The 20073-nt window shown below is 40.9% G+C and overlaps 1 protein-coding gene across 3 annotated transcripts in view; it reads right to left on the reverse strand.

Moving 5' to 3' along the window:
- The window catches only part of LOC117525236 (FERM domain-containing protein 5-like), a 333800-nt gene that overhangs the window by 47263 nt on the left and 266464 nt on the right, over positions 1-20073 (reverse strand). The window contains exon 3 of one of the 3 annotated variants that reach the window (XM_034187078.1): positions 10544-10586. The exons of 1 other annotated variant lie outside the window; for it this stretch is intronic. Coding sequence is in view for 1 of the 2 variants with exons in the window: in XM_034187070.1 (XP_034042961.1) it covers positions 7854-7860 (7 nt within the window). In the remaining variant the exon portion in view is untranslated. Of the gene's footprint in view, positions 1-7853; positions 8922-10543; positions 10587-20073 lie in introns of those variants that run through there. One more of the 3 variants, XM_034187070.1, reaches the window with a different exon arrangement.

Here is a 20073-nt window from a genome sequence, read left to right on the forward strand (position 1 = left end):
AAAATATCTAAAATCTTGATTCTTAAGTGCAAATCTTTTCTATAAGTCTTCAAAACTTCTTAATTCTCCATTCTCTGTGGCAGTACAAAATGCAGTCATTCCATTTTTCTTCCATTCTTTAAATGTTGAGTCATACAGCCCAGGCCTAAATTCACTATCCAGTGCTATCCATTTTAATAATTTTAGCCCCTTTTTCAGTTTAAGTTGTCTGGTAAGAGTAAACCACATTTCCAGTGTAAATATTGTTATTGGATCAATCAAAGTCCTGATATCAATCAATCAATCAATTTTTTTATATAGCGCCAAATCACAACAAACAGTTGCCCCAAGGCGCTTTATATTGTAAGGCAAGGCCATACAATAATTATGTAAAACCCCAACGGTCAAAACGACCCCCTGTGAGCAAGCACTTGGCTACAGTGGGAAGGAAAAACTCCCTTTTAACAGGAAGAAACCTCCAGCAGAACCAGGCTCAGGGAGGGGCAGTCTTCTGCTGGGACTGGTTGGGGCTGAGGGAGAGAACCAGGAAAAAGACATGCTGTGGAGGGGAGCAGAGATCGATCACTAATGATTAAATGCAGAGTGGTGCATACAGAGCAAAAAGAGAAAGAAACAGTGCATCATGGGAACCCCCCAGCAGTCTACGTCTATAGCAGCATAACTAAGGGATGGTTCAGGGTCACCTGATCCAGCCCTAACTATAAGCTTTAGCAAAAAGGAAAGTTTTAAGCCTAATCTTAAAAGTAGAGAGGGTGTCTGTCTCCCTGATCTGAATTGAGAGCTGGTTCCACAGGAGAGGAGCCTGAAAGCTGAAGGCTCTGCCTCCCATTCTACTCTTACAAACCCTAGGAACTACAAGTAAGCCTGCAGTCTGAGAGCGAAGCGCTCTATTGGGGTGATATGGTACTACGAGGTCCCTAAGATAAGATGGGACCTGATTATTCAAAACCTTATAAGTAAGAAGAAGAATTTTAAATTCTATTCTAGAATTAACAGGAAGCCAATGAAGAGAGGCCAATATGGGTGAGATATGCTCTCTCCTTCTAGTCCCCGTCAGTACTCTAGCTGCAGCATTTTGAATTAACTGAAGGCTTTTTAGGGAACTTTTAGGACAACCTGATAATAATGAATTACAATAGTCCAGCCTAGAGGAAATAAATGCATGAATTAGTTTTTCAGCATCACTCTGAGACAAGACCTTTCTGATTTTAGAGATATTGCGTAAATGCAAAAAGGCAGTCCTACATATTTGTTTAATATGCGCTTTGAATGACATATCCTGATCAAAAATGACTCCAAGATTTCTCACAGTATTACTAGAGGTCAGGGTAATGCCATCCAGAGTAAGGATCTGGTTAGACACCATGTTTCTAAGATTTGTGGGGCCAAGTACAATAACTTCAGTTTTATCTGAGTTTAAAAGCAGGAAATTAGAGGTCATCCATGTCTTTATGTCTGTAAGACAATCCTGCAGTTTAGCTAATTGGTGTGTGTCCTCTGGCTTCATGGATAGATAAAGCTGGGTATCATCTGCGTAACAATGAAAATTTAAGCAATACCGTCTAATAATACTGCCTAAGGGAAGCATGTATAAAGTGAATAAAATTGGTCCTAGCACAGAACCTTGTGGAACTCCATAATTAACTTTAGTCTGTGAAGAAGATTCCCCATTTACATGAACAAATTGTAATCTATTAGACAAATATGATTCAAACCACCGCAGCGCAGTGCCTTTAATACCTATGGCATGCTCTAATCTCTGTAATAAAATTTTATGGTCAACAGTATCAAAAGCAGCACTGAGGTCTAACAGAACAAGCACAGAGATGAGTCCACTGTCCGAGGCCATAAGAAGATCATTTGTAACCTTCACTAATGCTGTTTCTGTACTATGATGAATTCTAAAACCTGACTGAAACTCTTCAAATAGACCATTCCTCTGCAGATGATCAGTTAGCTGTTTTACAACTACCCTTTCAAGAATTTTTGAGAGAAAAGGAAGGTTGGAGATTGGCCTATAATTAGCTAAGATAGCTGGGTCAAGTGATGGCTTTTTAAGTAATGGTTTAATTACTGCCACCTTAAAAGCCTGTGGTACATAGCCAACTAACAAAGATAGATTGATCATATTTAAGATTGAAGCATTAAATAATGGTAGGGCTTCCTTGAGCAGCCTGGTAGGAATGGGGTCTAATAAACATGTTGATGGTTTGGATGAAGTAACTAATGAGAATAACTCAGACAGAACAATCGGAGAGAAAGAGTCTAACCAAATACCGCCATCACTGAAAGCAGCCAAAGATAACGATACGTCTTTGGGATGGTTATGAGTAATTTTATCTCTAATAGTTAAAATTTTGTTAGCAAAGAAAGTCATGAAGTCATTACTAGTTTAAGTTAATGGAATACTCAGCTCAATAGAGCTCTGACTCTTTGTCAGCCTGGCTACAGTGCTGAAAAGAAACCTGGGGTTGTTCTTATTTTCTTCAATTAGTGATGAGTAGAAAGATGTCCTAGCTTTACGGAGGGCTTTTTTATAGAGCAACAGACTCTTTTTCCAGGCTAAGTGAAGATCTTCTAAATTAGTGAGACGCCATTTCCTCTCCAACTTACGGGTTATCTGCTTTAAGCTACGAGTTTGTGAGTTATACCACGGAGTCAGACACTTCTGATTTAAAGCTCTCTTTTTCAGAGGAGCTACAGCATCCAAAGTTGTCTTCAATGAGGATGTAAAACTATTGACGAGATACTCTATCTCCCTTACAGAGTTTAGGTAGCTACTCTGCACTGTGTTGGTATATGGCATTAGAGAACATAAAGAAGGAATCATATCCTTAAACCTAGTTACAGCGCTTTCTGAAAGACTTCTAGTGTAATGAAACTTATTCCCCACTGCTGTGTAGTCCATCAGAGTAAATGTAAATGTTATTAAGAAATGATCAGACAGAAGGGAGTTTTCAGGGAATACTGTTAAGTCTTCTATTTCCATACCATAAGTCAGAACAAGATCTAAGATATGATTAAAGTGGTGGGTGGACTCATTTACTTTTTGAGCAAAGCCAATAGAGTCTAATAATAGATTAAATGCAGTGTTGAGGCTGTCATCCTCAGCATCTGTGTGGATGTTAAAATTGCCCACTATAATTATCTTATCTGAGCTAAGCACTAAGTCAGACAAAAGGTCTGAAAATTCACAGAGAAACTCACAGTAACGACCAGGTGGACGATAGATAATAACAAATAAAACTGTTTTTTGGGACTTCCAATTTGGATGGACAAGACTAAGAGACAAGCTTTCAAATGAATTAAAGCTCTGTCTGGGTTTTGGATTAATTAATAAGCTGGAATGGAAGATTGCTGCTAATCCTCCACCCCGGCCCGTGCTACGAGCATTCTGACAGTTAGTGTGACTCGGGGGTGTTGACTCATTTAAACTAACATATTCATCCTGCTGTAACCAGGTTTCTGTTAGGCAGAATAAATCAATATGTTGATCAATTATTATATCATTACCAACAGGGACTTAGAAGAGAGAGACCTAATGTTTAATGGACCACATTTAACTGTTTTAGTCTGTGGTGCAGTTGAAGGTGCTATATTATTTTTTCTTTTGAATTTTTATGCTTAAATAGATTTTTGCTGGTTATTGGTAGTCTGGGAGCAGGCACCGTCTCTACGGGGATGGGGTAATGAGGGGATGGCAGGGGGAGAGAAGCTGCAGAGAGGTGTGTAAGACTACAACTCTGCTTCCTGGTCCCAACCCTGGATAGTCACGGTTTGGAGGATTTAAGAAAATTGGCCAGATTTCTAGAAATGAGAGCTGCTCCATCCAAAGTGGGATGGATGCCGTCTCTCCTAACAAGACCAGGTTTTCCCCAGAAGCTTTGCCAATTATCTATGAAGCCCACCTCATTTTTTGGACACCACTCAGACAGCCAGCAATTCAAGGAGAACATGCGGCTAAACATGTCACTCCCGGTCCGATTGGGGAGGGGTCCAGAGAAAACTACAGAGTCTGACATTGTTTTTGCAAAGTTACACACCGACTTAATGTTAATTTTAGTGACCTCCGATTGGCGTAACCGGGTGTCATTACTGCCGACGTGAATTACAATCTTACCAAATTTACGCTTAGCCTTAGCCAGCAGTTTCAAATTTCCTTCAATGTCGCCTGCTCTGGCCCCCGGAAGACAATTGACTATGGTTGCTGGTGTCGTTAACTTCACATTTCTCAAAATAGAGTCGCCAATAACCAGAGTTTGATCCTCGGCGGGTGTGTCGTCGAGTGGGGAAAAACGGTTAGAGATGTGAACGGGTTGGCGGTGTACACGGGGCTTCTGTTTAGGGCTACGCTTCCTCCTCACAGTCACCCAGTCAGCCTGCTTTCCCGGCTGCTCGGGATCTGCCAGGGGGGAACTAACGGCGGCTAAGCTACCTTGGTCCGCACCGACTACAGGGGCCTTGCTAGCTGTAGAATTTTCCACGGTGCGGAGCCGAGTCTCCAATTCGCCCAGCCTGGCCTCCAAAGCTACGAATAAGCTACACTTATTACAAGTACCATTACTGCTAAAGGAGGCCGAGGAATAACTAAACATTTCACACCCAGAGCAGAAAAGTGTGGGAGAGACAGGAGAAGCCGCCATGCTAAATCGGCTAAGAGCTAGTAGCTACGCTAAGCTAGCGGATTCCTAAAAACACACAAAGTGAATAATGTGTCAATAATTTAGAGGTGATTCAGCAGAAGGAGTGCTTTAGTTAAGGCACGTAAAGATTACACTGGGAAACAAATCGTAATCTAGATAACTAGACCAATCTAACTGCGCAGATTAAACAGCTAACAGATACAGAAAAACACCGCTGTGCTCCGGAACAGGAAGTGATACAATACCGCAGTGAGAGCCAACCACCAGTAGAGGCAAGCAAGAGGTTAGATCAAGTCCAGGGATTGTTTTTTCTCCCAAGAGTGTTTGGATGTGATAGTCGGGGATGCAGGTCTCAACCTCTTTCCATCTTGCTATATAATTTTCATCACACCAGTTAACTAGTGGTTGAAGCTGAGCAGCATAAAAATATATCTTAAAGTTTGGGAGTGCCATTCCACCTTTATTCTTTGGCAATTGGAGCGTAGTGTATTTAACTCTGGCTTTCCTCCCTCCCCAAATAAACCTAGATACTAATTTATCCCACTCTATAAATTGTTTTGGTGGAATTTCTATTGGCAGGGATTGAAATAAATACAGTAACCTTGGTAAAATATTCATTTTCACTATATTTATCTTACTACTAAAATCCAATGGCTATTTTATATATATATATATATATATATATATATATATATATATATATATATATATATATATATATATATATATATATATATATCATCCGCAAAGAGGTCAATTTTTTGTTCCCTATTTCCAACAGTTATACCCTTCAATTCCGTATCCTGATGGATTGCTTGTGCCAATGGTTCTATATAAATGGCAAACAATGTGGGGCTAAGACAACATCCCTGTCTCGTTCCTCTACCCAGTACGAATCTCTCAGTTAATGATCCACCTTTACCCTTGCAGTAGGTTGTTGATAAATTGCCTTAATACAGTTAATTAATTCTTCAGTGAAGCCAAATTTTCCTAGTGTTTGGTATAAAAAAATCCCAGTTTACTCTGTCGAATGCCTTTTCTGCATCGAGGTTTATCATAGCTGCATTGTAGCTTTCTTTTTTAATTTTATGTATGACGTGTAGCGTTCTTCTAATGCTGTCTTGTGTTTGTCGGCCAGATATATATCCTGTTTGATCTTCCTCAATTAAGTCTGGCATGAACTTTTCAAATCGTTTACAGATAATTGAAGTGTATAATTTATAGTCCACATTTAGAATTGATATGGGTCTATAATTACTACAATTTTCCTTATCTTTGTTTTCTTTAAGGATTAAGGTTATAACTGCCTCTTTCCATGATGGGGGTATCTCACCTTCTTTCATAATCCAATTAAAAGTCCTGAGGAGAAGTGGACTCAGTTCATTTTGGAATATTTTATACCACTCTACAGGAAAGCCATCACTACCTGGGGCTTTATTTGTTCTTAACCTACCGATTGCCTTCTGTATCTCCTCTAGTGATATTTCTGATGTAACTATCTTATTTTGTTTCTCTCCAATACTAGGTAGATCAAGTGTATTTAAAAAAATCTCTCATTAATTTAGTATCTACCGTTGATGTTTGTGTATATAATTCTTTATAGTACTCCCTGAAGATATGTTCTATTTCTTTTGGCTCAATCATCAGTTTGTTTGTATTAGGATTTTTTATTTTATGGATTGTATTATCAGCTTGCTGTTTTCGTAATCTCCGGGCGAGTAGTTTAGTGGATTTAGGGCCCAATTCATAATATGCCTGTTTTGTGAATCTTGCTTTTTTTCCTCTCTATCTCTTGACCCAATATCTCATCTATGCGTGTCTTCAAAACTTGTACTTGTTCGTAAATTTTCTGATCCTTATTTTTCCCCATATATCTGTTCTGATTCTTTCAAATCTGAGATTAACTTGTTATATGTTTCTGTTCTGATTTTCTTCAAATAAGTCATCCTCGCAATTAATCTGCCTCGTATTACGGCTTTGAGAGAGTCCCATAGTATTGATAGATCTACCATACCATTGTCATTTTCTTTAGGAATCTCTCAATTTCAGATTTAATGTCCTCAACTATTGTTTTATCATTTAGTATCCCCACATTTAGTCAGCACACTGTTTCCTTCTTTTTACTCTCAATTTGAATAGTTAAATATATTGCATTATGGTCCGAGACATCTGCTACCCCAATTTTAGAATCTATTACCCTATAACAATCTGCTTTCTGTGTGAAGAAATAGTCTATCCTACAGTGGATGGAATGTGGCATCGAATAATGTGTATAATCTTTCTCTAGAGGGTGGAGGTTTCTCCAGATGTCCACCAGTCCCAATTCTGCACAGAATGTATTGAGTAGTTTTGTTAAATGATTTTTAGTCTTCTTTTTGCTCGTCGTATCCAGATTGTGATTTAATATCATATTCATATCCCCTCCACATATACAGATTCCTTCAGTTTCCATTGCAATGACATCAAATAGGGACTTAAAAAAATGTTTATTACTTTCAGGTGGGGCATAAATGTTCACTAGTGCCATTAGATTATTTTCCACTTTACCCTTTAGTATGATATATCTTCCCTCTTTGTCTTTTATTTCTTTCAGGTATTCAAATTTAACAAAGTTTGAAATCAAGATTGCTACTCCTCTTTTGTGTTTACCTCTGTATGAACTACAATAAGTATGTTTATAACCAAATCCCTTTAGTTTCTCATGTTCTTGTGTTGTTAGATGTGTTTCTTGTAAACAAGTAATCTGCATCTTTTCTTTTTTAATTTTGTCATTACTTTGGCTCTTTTAATTGGATTACCTAGACCATTAACATTTAGAGACATCAACTTAAGTCCATGGCCTTGAGTCATTTAGTTTGATGTGAGCATTTTCACTGTATCCCCTTAGTTTAACAACAAAACTGCAGTATTTCCCCTGAAGCCATACTGTAGACATAAACACTAACAGCTCGAAGAACTTGAGCAAAAGAACATTACCTAAGTAACTATCTGACTTCCAAAAGCAGGTGAACACCTCCCACTCTACAACTGTGGGTTGAGGGAACTGTCCCAGATAGGGCCCCTCTGTAGTAAGGTTTGGACTTAGCCAATAAACAAACTAATATGCAGACAGTTTAGAGGAGTGCAATAAGTCTTAAACCAAATTATTAATTTTCAGTCTTATTCTTTTCAATTTTCTTACTCCAAATTATAATTAATGCACTCTTATACCTAGCATTGCCTTTATCTCCTTTGAAATTCCTGGAGCTTTAGTTTGGCTCGCTCTGCGGTGTCCTCAGTGACTGCTCCGCTGCCACGGCAACGCTCACTGGAGCCGCTCTTCCATCCCGGTCCGGGCTGCACCTCCTCTCCCGGGTACCTCCACCTGTAGTCCTCGCCTGTTCAGCTCCGCTGCCGCTTCCTGCGCGCTGTCGTATGTCCGCGGACCGCTTTCCCAGTGGATTCTGATTTTCGCCAGAGGTGTCTGGAAACAGATTCCTCTCTCCGTGAGTGCTCTTTTAATGCTGACATATTCCTTCCTTTTTTGAATGATCTCCGTGGCGTAGTCATGATCAAAAAACAGTGCGCGGTTTTGGTATTGGATTTTCTTTTTCCAGGCTTCCTTCAGTATTTTCTCCTTTGTCGTGCACTGTAAAAAGTTCACCACCAGTGACCTCGGAGGTTTGTCAGAGCCCGGTTTTTGTATTAGAGCTCGGTGTGCTCGCTGTATTTGCAGGTCTGTTTCTGCTGGCAAGGAGAGCTCAGTTTCAAAAATTGTTCGATGAACTGCGAGGCCGAGCTGCCCTCTACCCCTTCTTTTAAGCCAAAAATGCGGATATTATTCCGTCGGTTTCTCTCTTCTTGGTCTGCCAGTCTTTCCTGCAGTATCCTCTGTTGTTTCAGCGTCTGGAGCTGGGCGTCTTTTACCTCCTCGTTCCAGCTTTCCATGTCGGCCACTCTGTTCGGCTTCATCCAGTCTGGTGGTTAGCGCTGTTAGCTCATTAGTTGTTGCTATGAGCTTTTGGTTAATGTTACTCATAAAGTCCGTGAGTTCCTCCTTCATTTCTTTTTTGATTTCTTCTTTAAATGTGGTTAACTCTGTTTTCATGTCGCTTTTGAAGTCTCTCTATGTGTTTCAAACCTGCTTGTATCATATCTGTAGCTTCGGCGTCCACATGTTCCTGCTCACCTGCGCCTGTCGCAGACATGGTTCTTCCGTGTTTCTCCGTTAGTTCGGGTTGTTCTGCCAGGTTTTTTGTAGTTTTTGTCCTTCTTTGTCTCCCTCCCCCTTGCATCTCTATTTCAGAGCCATCAAATGTATTTTAACATTGAATTTGGGGACTTCTATCGGGAGCTAATCCTTTATGCTGCCATTTTGGGCTGGATCAAACCCGGAAGTCTCCACGTTAAACACATTTGAAATATATTTATGTGTTTTTAAGGAACTGTTTGCCTTTACACATTTTACAGCCTTTGTAAACATTTTAAATGTGTTTTTAAAAAACTTTCTATTCCTCTATTTTTACCTTTGGTCGTGTTTTAAACAAAGTTTTTTAACATTTAAACGTCTGTGCATTTTTAAACATCTTTGACATAACTAACACATTTTAACATAAATAATATTAATTAAACTTTTATACATAGTCTCTCATCTAGTCTCACCTCTTGTTTAGTGTGAGCAATGAGTCAGGGTCTTTGACGCGCACACACGGATAATGGGGGGATGCACTGTGGAGAGGAGCAAACGAAGGTCGTCCTCTACTTTCTTCTTTTTTTGGTTGCCCAAACTCTGTCTTCTTACTGGTAGATTTACTCACTAAAAAATTATCCATTTTGTTCCTGGCATGTTAGCGAACACTGTCTTCGTTTTACTTTTTTCCCCTTCTTCTTTTGTTGGTTAACAGTGTTTACTGTTATTTTTTTGCCCCGCCCACCCCACCCCGAAGAACTCGGGCACGTGATGGTCATGTTTTATTTAAAAAAAACTTTACAAAAGCAATTGTGATTTCATTTAAAATGTCTTTTTTTCCAATACACAATTCTTTGCAAATATTTTGAGCAAGCTAGAATATTGATAAAAATGAGGTGGGAGTGAAATGAGTTGCACAAAGTAGTGTAAATGCTTTTGGGGCATGTTTAAGTTCTATATGCTATTGACAGGGCTCCACAAAATCAGCAACAAGCTGGATGCAAAGGGATTTCATTTATCCTGTTCATTAGGCATAGAGATTTGTAGCCCAAGCATATATTCAACCAGTTGTCACCTGTTCTTCCCTTTAACCAAGAGTGTACCAGGTGCACAACGCTGCGGCATTGAAAAAGTGGGTACAAGTGAAAGGATTTATGACAGTTTAACAGATTTGCATCAAACTGTCCGCCAAAGCTCCCTGAGGTGAAGTAATGAGATGGTGTTTTGTGTTTTCTATCAGTTTTTACTTTTATTTTGTTTAATGGTTGTTTTTAACTCACATTGGTTGTGTATGTTAAAGTATTTACTGTTCCCATGCACATTGTCACCTTTTTTTGCGGTGTATGAAATAGCGGTCCTTTGCCTCACTTTGGAACCTCACGTCATAGATACCAAATGTGCACGTCAGTGAGGTGGAACAGCTCTGGACACAGCTATATTATTATCGTCATATTCGTCATATGTATTACCTTAACAAATATAGGTTTTATGTGTCTGAGAGAGCAAGAGATAGCAAGGAAGGAGAGAGACAGGTAGAGAGAACAAGAGTGCCTCATAAAATTTGTAGAATTCAAATGGCAATTTGTGGTTTCTCCTGCATAAGATGCTTTTCAGCAGCACCTTATCCTGAAGGTGCTGTGGGAAAACAAGGCTGTGGTCAGATTTGCAAAGTTATGAAGTGACTTTATCAAAGGCACCACAAATAACTCATGATTTTAATATAAATACTTACATTTCAGTTGTTTGGCAATGGACTTTGAAAACTCCAGCCAATGCTGAAAGAGAGAGAAAAAGAGACTGTGAATGTGTAGCTGCTGTCACTGCAGAGACAGAGCTCTCTGCAGCTGAACAAGGGCTGGAAGGCAGGCGAGAATTACTCTCATCTTCTGGCTTCCTGATTATTTAAACTCCCTGCAACATAGACGGCATGCAAAGCTGTTTAGAGGATAATCAGGAGAATGTTAATACATGAGAAGCTCAAACTGCTTCTTCTGAGATGACAAGATGCTTGACAATAACATTATTTACTACATTTGCTTCCAACAAACAAGCACATGACTACTTTATTAACTTTTTCAGTGGCACCAGTCCTCATTTTCCTACAGTTACAATGTGAGGAGCTGTGCAATAAAAATACAAAATATGAAGTATTAAGACATTTAAATTAGTTTGTCTATAGAATTTATGAAAGTGTTATGACACATACTCAAGATGCCCTACCATTGCAATCAGGTTCTCAGAGGAACAAAGCTAATTATAATATTACATCAACCAGACTATTTCTTTTTAAATTATTTTACATCCCACAAGACAGCAGATTTTCAAACATCTCTCCACAGTTGCAAACAAATGCATCCTGTTGGGAAAGTGTAGTGACACGGACCCACAACAGGGGGCGTAAATGAACGGACAATAGAGGGAGTTAAATTTGAACACTTTACTGTTGTGAATGTCACAACCACACACAGCAGATTATAGAATAAATACAAGTCAATGGATAAAGGTGTCGTGTGGGCAGGCTCGACGATAGGAGACGTCCGTCTGGAGAAGAACCGGAACCACACGATTTCCACCGCCACCGAACCCGAAGGATACTGGAGCCGCCAGGTCTCGAGTCCCCCAGGTGGCCACCGTCTCAGCGTGTCGGATCTGGTACTGCTGGCGAAGAGCAAAGACAGTCAAGTGTGGGTGTGTGTACACCCCGTAACAACAACGGTGGGAATTCCACCTCCACCTCTAACACACACTCGTGCAGCGTCTGAGTAACCACTTATCTGGTGGAAAGTAGAACGAAACAGTCGCGGCCCACGCCGGTCCTCTGGGTAGACAGCTGCAACAAAGTAGCTCTTGAAATCACTTATTACAATACACAGGCAGAGAAAGTTACCTCCAAAGAAGTACGATATCTCAGCGACGTGATGGAGGTGTCATCCTGCTTTTATCCGGGGTGAAGTGCAGATGATCGGTGACAGCTGTCATAGTTGATGAGTGACAGCTGTCACCTCGGCTGTTCCTGTAAGGCGGCAGCGCCCCCTCGTGCCTGAAGCCCGCACTTCAGGCAGGGCGCCCTCTGGTGGTGGGCCAGCAGTACCTCCTCTTCTGGCGGCCCACACAACACATCCCTTAAATAAAAGTAAAACATTCTAAAAACAAGCAAGTGGGTTGGATGGTTTGGTTTGTCAAATCCGTGAAGACATTGGCTTCTCCTCTTCATAAACACTGACACACAAAATGAGACATTTCACAGCTAAAGCCTGCCTCACAACTCACCCCAAATGTGGTGGACACATATGGGTCACAGGTAGTGGCAGCCTGCAGGCCGCACCTATCCAGGAGAAAGTTTCTGGAAGAATACAGGCGTCGGACTTGTCACATACATGCTGCATGACTGTCATGCATGAGGCCTGGGGAATATTGCACCGTCAGCACATGGCAATTGCATTTCTGATACACGTGAACAGTGCGTGTGCAGTGTTTGTGGAGTGCGTGTGACTTGCAAATTACCACACTTTATGCCTCGCCTCCTGCTTTCAGAACCTTGGACAGCACCTTTCAGCTGATCACAGCTCCTCCCTTTAGCCCCTCCCCCCAGCAATAAATAAACAAATTAATTAATTAATTAATAGACATACTGTTGTGTGGGCCGCTGAAGAGGAGGTACTGCTGGCCCACCACCACCAGAGGGCGCCCTGCCTGGAGTGCGGGCTCCAGGCACCAGAGGGCACCGCCGCCTCACGGGAGCAGCCTCGGTGACAGCTGTCACCCATCACCTGAGACAGCTGACGGCAATCATCAGTGGGGTATATCAGCAGGACGGCATCTCCACCTCATTGCCGAGATATCATTTCTACCGGAGAGGTAACGTATCGAAGCAAACAGAGTGCATCTTTTTGGATTGAGCTAGTTTTTTGGATTACTGTTCCAACGAGAGGTGGAGGTACCTTTCCTGCTGTTCGGAGTCCTGGGTGCAAACGCGCCCCCATCTAACTGTTCTTTGTTCCTCGCCAGCAGTACCAGGTCCGACACGCGGAGGCAGTGGCCACCTGGGAGTTCGGGACTTGGCGGCTCCAGTATTCCCGGGGTCCTGTGGCGGAGGAAGCCGTGTGGTTCCGGTCTTACCTTGGAGAGGCGTCTCCTATCTTCGAGCCTGCCCACACGACACTTTTGTGAATTGACTGTTGTCCATTTCTGTGATTGGTTGTATTCGTTGTGCACATTCACAACAGTAAAGCGTTGTTATTTTGACTTACTCCATTGTCCGTTCATTTGCGCCCCCTGTTGTGGGTCCGTGTTCCTACACTTTCCCAACACATACTTCATGTTATGGGGCGGGGGAGATCAGCCACCCTGTGACTGATCTCAGAAATGTATGAGGAGCTGATATTATTATAAGTTTGTGTTCATTTTTGTCCTATAAAAGTCTACTTGCAGCTGATGTCCACCAAGTTCGTCAGAAAGTTTTTGCGTGTTCAAAACCTAGACAGCGAGCTTTCCCTCTGCCTTCACATTTGTTTACCGTTTTGTCCACTGCTTGCCTTTTATTTTTCCTGTGGCTGTCCGATGGTTTATCTGGGGTTCTGATTGTCCAAAGCTGAAGCACAAATGGAAAAACGATTAGGGATAAAAGCAAAAAAAAAAAAAAAATCGGAAAAAAGTATACACGGTCAAATCATAAGCTGTTCACTATCTACCTTTTTATAGAAACACTTCTGCGATCACATTCTGGAGTTGTGGAGACACAAAGACAACAGCAAAAAAAACAAACAAACAAAAAACAAAACAAAAAAAAAGCAAATTGTTCTACTGAACAAGATTATATTTCACTTACTAACCATTGCTGCTCTTTTCTAATGCAGCCATCATATTATAGAAAAGCTTTACCTACATATTATTTAAATACTTCAGGATTAACACATTTAAAGGCGGCAGCTTTCCTAGAGTTTTTACTTAGTTTTTACTTACAGGCCTGTAAGCCAGGATCTGAAACGGGGGCTACATTGTAGTGAAAGTGGATCGGTAAATTGATTTACAATAATAATTGATACAATTATTATTCTTATTATTATAATAAGTAGTAGTAGCATGAAAAATGTCTTCAAAAGTGGACCTTTAATCAAGGGGTGTTGTGGAGGGCACCCCCCCCAACACACACAATACACTCTTTCCATCTGTATTTGCCCCTAGTTTGCAGTCTGACCAGGAACAATTAAAAAGTTGTGTATTTATGTGGAAAGTGCAGCCTGATTAAGAGGTCACAAGGTTTTATCAGCGCATTTACATCATGTCTTCCTCAGAAAGAGATTCTACGTGCATTTTTGAAAATGCATTGCACTGTTTTTAGTTTAACCAGTGCAAGGACACCCAGAAAGACACTCAGAGGAGACTTTGAAAGACAAGAAAAGTTTAAAAATAGGTTTGTAAAACTCTGCAATCTGCTCGCTGTCATCACCACAGTGCTGAGAGACATGAAAATACACCACCCCCTCCCACTCCTCCTGCACACAGGACACAGATGTAAAGACTCAGGGACTCACTGCCAGGAGAAAAAACAAAACAATGATATTAAACAGTGATATATAACAGTGATACCTGATAGTGATATTATTTTAAAAAAAAAATCAATAAAAAAAAAACTGTCATTTGAACATTTTGAACGTGGTAAATTTTATGTCTTTCATCCAGCCTTGATTTTGCGTCAGGATGGCATCAGCGCTAATTCTGCATTTTGGTAGCTCAATTCTGCCGTAGCAACGGAGAACTTTAATCCCTGAAGGAGCAGTGCAGCTTGAAGAAAGAGCGCTCTCTCTCTCTTGCTCTCCTTCTACTGTAAGTCTCATTCTCTCTCTTTCAGCGAGGAGACGTGGAGTTTTTGATGTCCTAGCACATGTACAGTGATGTCATACAGTTGTATGCAAATCTTTGGGCACCCCTGATGATTTCCATGATTTTCCTTTATAAATCATTGCTTGTTTGGATCAGCAATTTCAGTTTAATATATCATATAGCAGACAAACACAGTGATATTTGAGAAATGAAATGAAGTTTATAGGATTTACAGAAAGTGTGCAATAATTATTTAAACAAAATTAGGCAGGTGCATAAATTTGGGCACACCAACAGAAAAAAATACATCAATATTTAGTAGATCCTCCTTTTGCAGAAATAACAGCCTCGAACCGCTTTGTATTGCTTCTAATAAGAGTCTGGATTCTGGCTGAAGGTATTTTGGACTATTCTTCTTTACAAAACATCTCACAGATTTTCAATAATATTCAGGCCTGGTACTGAGATGGCCATTCCAGAACATTGTACTTGTTCCTCTGCATGAATGCCTTAGTAGATTTTGAGCAGTGTTTAGGGTTGTTGTCTAGTTGAAAGATCCAGCCCCGGCGCAACTTCAACTTTGTCACTGATTCATGAACATTGTTCTTAAGAATCTGCTGATATTCACTGGATTCCATGTGACCCTCAACTTTCCCAGTACCTGCACTGGCCACACAGCCACACAGCATGATGGAACCACCTCCAAATTTTACTGTAGGTAGCAAGTGTTTTTCTTGGAATGCTGTGTTCTTTTTCAGCCATGCATACTGCCCCTTGTTATGTCCAAATAGCTCAATTTTAGTTTCATCAGTCCACAGTACCTTATTCCAAAATGAAGCTGGCTTGTCCAAATGTGCTTTAGCATACCTCAAGCAACTCTGTTTGTGGCGTGTACACAGAAAAGGCTTCCTCTGCATTCCAGCATCATACAGCATCGCCTTGTGCAAAGTGTGCTGTATAGTTGAACAATGCACAGAGACACTATCTGCAGCAAGATCGTGTTGTAGGTCTTTTAGCGCAGGTCTGTGGGTTGACTGTGACTGTTCTCACCATTCTTCACTTCAGCTTATCTGAGATTTATCTTGGCCTGCCACTTCGGGCCTTAACTAGTACTGTGCCTGTTGTCTTCCATTTCCTCACAAAGTTCCTCACAGTGGAAACTGACATCTGAAATCTCTGAGATAGCTTTTTGGATCTCATTTCTGGCATAAAATACGGTCGTTTACTCACCAATATAACTTTCAGTCATTTGGAGTTCATGAGTCAAAATTTTTTCTTCTTCTACTAAGGTGGATTAGACCTTTTTGTGGTACACAGCACCAGCTACTGTACTGGAGGGGCCTAGCAGTCAATATGTGTCATTGATTTCAAAATATAGCTCTTTTCAACCAGACGTGCGGTGCCATGACATGTCAATCATCTGTGTTCAATCAGATTTCAGGGAAGTCCAGTGCAACTCTGGCCTCCACTCTAGCTCCACCCATGCCAGGAAGTGTTCAACATTTGACATTTCTTGTTTCACTGTGGACTCAACATTTGGCACTTCCTGTTTCAGTGAACTTGCCATTGTATTCCTGAGAGATTCCATGAGATCTCTTCTGTCATTTCAGGAAGTGTTTGACATTTGACATTTCCTGTTTCACTGTGGACTCAAAATTTGGCACTTCCTGTTTGGGACTCCCTGTACCATGAGCAAACTTCGTGCCGCTGTATGACATTTCGCTCGTATTATATATATACATATACGAGGTCTGTATATGTATCCGACCTTTTTATTTTTTTCAAAAACCTGATGGATTTGAATCACGTGTGCTTGCATGAGCCAACCTTGAACTTTCGTGCGCATGTGTGAGTTTTTTTCATGCCTGTCGATTGCGTCATTTGCTTATAAGCAGCCTTTGTGTGAGGATGGGTGTAGTCTCTCCTCGTTTTTCTTTGCAAGGAAAATGGCGGAACGACTGGAGCAGCGCGACTGCATCAAATTTTGCCAGAAACTGGGTGACAGCCAGGTGGAAACCATTCGGATTATTCAGACGGCTTTCAGTGACGATCCTATGGGCATCACACAGATTAAGGAGCGGTACAAACAAGGAGTGGCGGCGAAATTCATGCCGCTGCTGACGGAGCAAAAGCGCAACCGTGTTGAATTCTCATAGGACATGCTGGACTTCGAAAAATGATGCCCACCTCTTCCACCATTCGGAAGATTCAGACGGCTTTCGGTGGCTTTTCAGTCGTGTGACTAAAGCCCTGGTCACAACCCACTGTGCATTTTTTTTTCGCCGTACGTTTTCTGCGGATGCCACAGCCACTACGTTTTTGTGAAAACGTACGGAGGCAGTAGCAAGAGGAGGGAGGGAGTACGTTCAACGCACGTCTCTAGGAGTGTAACGATAAAGAGAGTTGACAATAAAGCAGTGTGTGTGTGGGGTCGGCTTTTCTTTTTTATGAGCAGTACCGGAGTGGCAGGTGTTTTTCGGCGTCGGCGATGCATGTGCATGTCCAGCCTGCAGCGGTCAGTTGTACCAGTGTTTACTTGCCTCGAAAAGTTACAGCTAGTTAACAGACTGAAGCTGTGGAGTGTGTGTTGCTGACGTCTGGAAATAAAGTCCAAGTTCAAGTGAGAAGCTGCGTTGTGCATGCAAGTCTGTCGGCCTCCATAGTATGTGGTGAGTGCCGTAATCCGTACTGCCTACGTACGGATTTGGTTAATTCAATAGTAATTGAATGAAAATGTGCTGCTTTGAATCCGTACTGAGGCAGTACTCACAACGTACGTCATCTGTACTGCTGGTGAATCCGCAGCCTGACCGCAGCAAAAGTTCTGCATGCACTAAAACCTCTACGGTGTGTCTGCGTGTGTCTGTGTGCTCCTAAATTCGTACTGAGGCAGTACTTACGAAGTACGGATCTCCAAATTTAGCCCACGTTTTTGCAAGTAGACTGCATGCACGTGCAAGTATAGTGGGTTGTGACCACGGCTTATCTGATAAATTGTGGAAGAGGTGGGCATGTCACAACATGTCCTGTGAGACTTCAACACGGAGGCTCTTTTGCTCTGCCTTCAGCTTCGTGCCGAAGCCGTCGGCATGAATTTTGCTGCAACTCTTTTCATGGCCAAATCTTCTGTCACAGTGGAATAAAAAGGTCGGATACTTCTCTAACAGACCTCATATATATATATATATATATATATATATATATATATATATATATATATATATATATATATATATATATATATATATATATATATATATATACACACACACACACACACCAACACACACAGATACACACACAGAGGTGGAGAGTGAGATGTACTTCTGTCTTGTGGGCCACACAAACAGTAGGTGTGGAGTAAATATATGTAGAACGTCTGACAAATAGCACCCGTGCAATGACCGTGCGTCTTACTGTCATTGCACAGCCCGTACTATCTGTGCTCCTGACTTGAATCAGGAGTACAACGGCAGTACAAGCCCCGTATGTGCTGTATGCATTCTTTAGCTTTCACAAGACCTATAGAATTTAATCCTTCAAATGGTGATACAAGCACCAAAGTTGGCACAAATACTCCTTAAACATTACTCTTTTGAAAAAACTGAGTATCCACTTGAATTTTCAAGAGGCGGCCAGGTAGGGGTCAATTGAAGAATTACATTTAAAAATGTTCCAATTATACTGAAAGCTATACCACATTATTTGTCTGAGCATAAAGCTTCCAAAAAGGTATAGTTTCTATCTATGACGGAATGTTATGGAGTTATGGGGTAAAAAAGCAAGAATGGTAACAAAGGTCAGCTTTAGGGCCCCTTCACACATAGTGTGAATTTGGTCAAATTACACATGCAGTGTGCATGAAACAGGCAGACCAAGCATTAATTAATTTGCACCGCTTTTTACCAAAATCGGAGCAACTTTAACTTCTGACCACTGTACAAACTTAAATTGACCTTTGTCACCATTCTTGCATTCTTCTAACATTTAATCGTAGATAGTCCAAGCCGTACCTCTCTGGAATCTTTGTGATCAAACACATAATGTGGCAATTGAAAATTCAAGTGGATACTCAGTTTTTTCAAAAGTCTAAGGAATATGTGTGCCAATTTTGGTGCTTGTTTCCAGAAATGAACAATTGTTACACTTATCTGCTCCCCTAATTTGTATGTGCAGCAGTGAATGCCTCAATGGGCAGGTTGTGACCTTCTACGGCGCTGAACATGCACATGACTGGCACGTTTCATGCAAGGTTTTGCCATTTTTTCAACCGTAGACTGCCTGTAGCAGCACGTATGGTGAGTTGTGAGAGAGGCTTAAGTTTACTTTACAGCACTTGGATTCTTCAAGTACAGCCACATATTTGAGAGTGTTGGATGGCACCTGATTTTGTTCAAACATGAGTCAGAGGAAGCATTGTATTGCCATAAATATAAAATGGCCTTGAATATAATCCCCCCTGTAATGCACTCATTTTGAAGGTTTTAGCATTTACAGAGTACAGACAAACATGCCGCAGTGCATTACGGGAAAATTGCTAATCTACTGGCCATCCAGTAGATGGCAGTGTTCATGACAGTGTGAAGAGCAATTGCCACACATTCGCTAAAAGTGCTGACTGACTTAACAAACAGAATTTTCAGTTTTCAAATTGCCTTTGTTTTGTTTTTTTTTTTACAAATGAAAAAAATACATATTTACAAATACAGATTCATTTGTAAAACCCACCACACGTTACAATTACTTGTGTGTTATATATCAATCAACCACTGATGTCAGGAAACTAATTTTCCCATAATGCATTGCCAGTGGTGGGCACAGTTCTGCTAATCCGCTAACCGCTGATTATGGAAGATAATGTTTTCATTATCGGACTAGCTTTTCAGATAACTTTGAAAACCATTATTGGACTTATTATCTTCCGTTAAGTTTTGGTCAGATAATTTTTAGACCGCTAACATATTTTTGCAGACGTGGTAAACAAAGCTCAATAGTTACAAACATCTATTAAATTTAAAATCAGTTAAGTACCTACCTGTTAAATGTTTTATAGTAGATGTGCAGTTCTATCCCCCCGTAAACAGAAGAGAGCAGGCTCTAGAAGAAACCGCTCTATCCTCTGCAGGCAAAAGAGAACTGGTCACAAAAAAGAAAAAAGGCTTATTTCTTTTCACCTCATACTGATACGTTGGCAATATCACCCAAGTCATCCAGAGGCATACAGTTTTAACTTATGGTTAAAATTAACCATATAAAGTGTTTTAGTTTTAAAGTAATGCGCTAATTTTGAAGGTTTTAGTGTGGACATGCTGTGCCCAGGTGCATTATGGATACCTCAGCACATTCACGACAGAAGAAATGCATTTGAGACGCTCTGATCAGGCTCCACACGGACAACAGCATTAAACTCTTTGTATATTGTGCCTAATACTCCCGTGA

The sequence above is a fragment of the Thalassophryne amazonica genome, chromosome 2 (genome assembly GCF_902500255.1).
Source record: "Thalassophryne amazonica chromosome 2, fThaAma1.1, whole genome shotgun sequence".
In the NCBI taxonomy this organism is placed as follows: Eukaryota; Metazoa; Chordata; class Actinopteri; order Batrachoidiformes; family Batrachoididae; genus Thalassophryne; species Thalassophryne amazonica.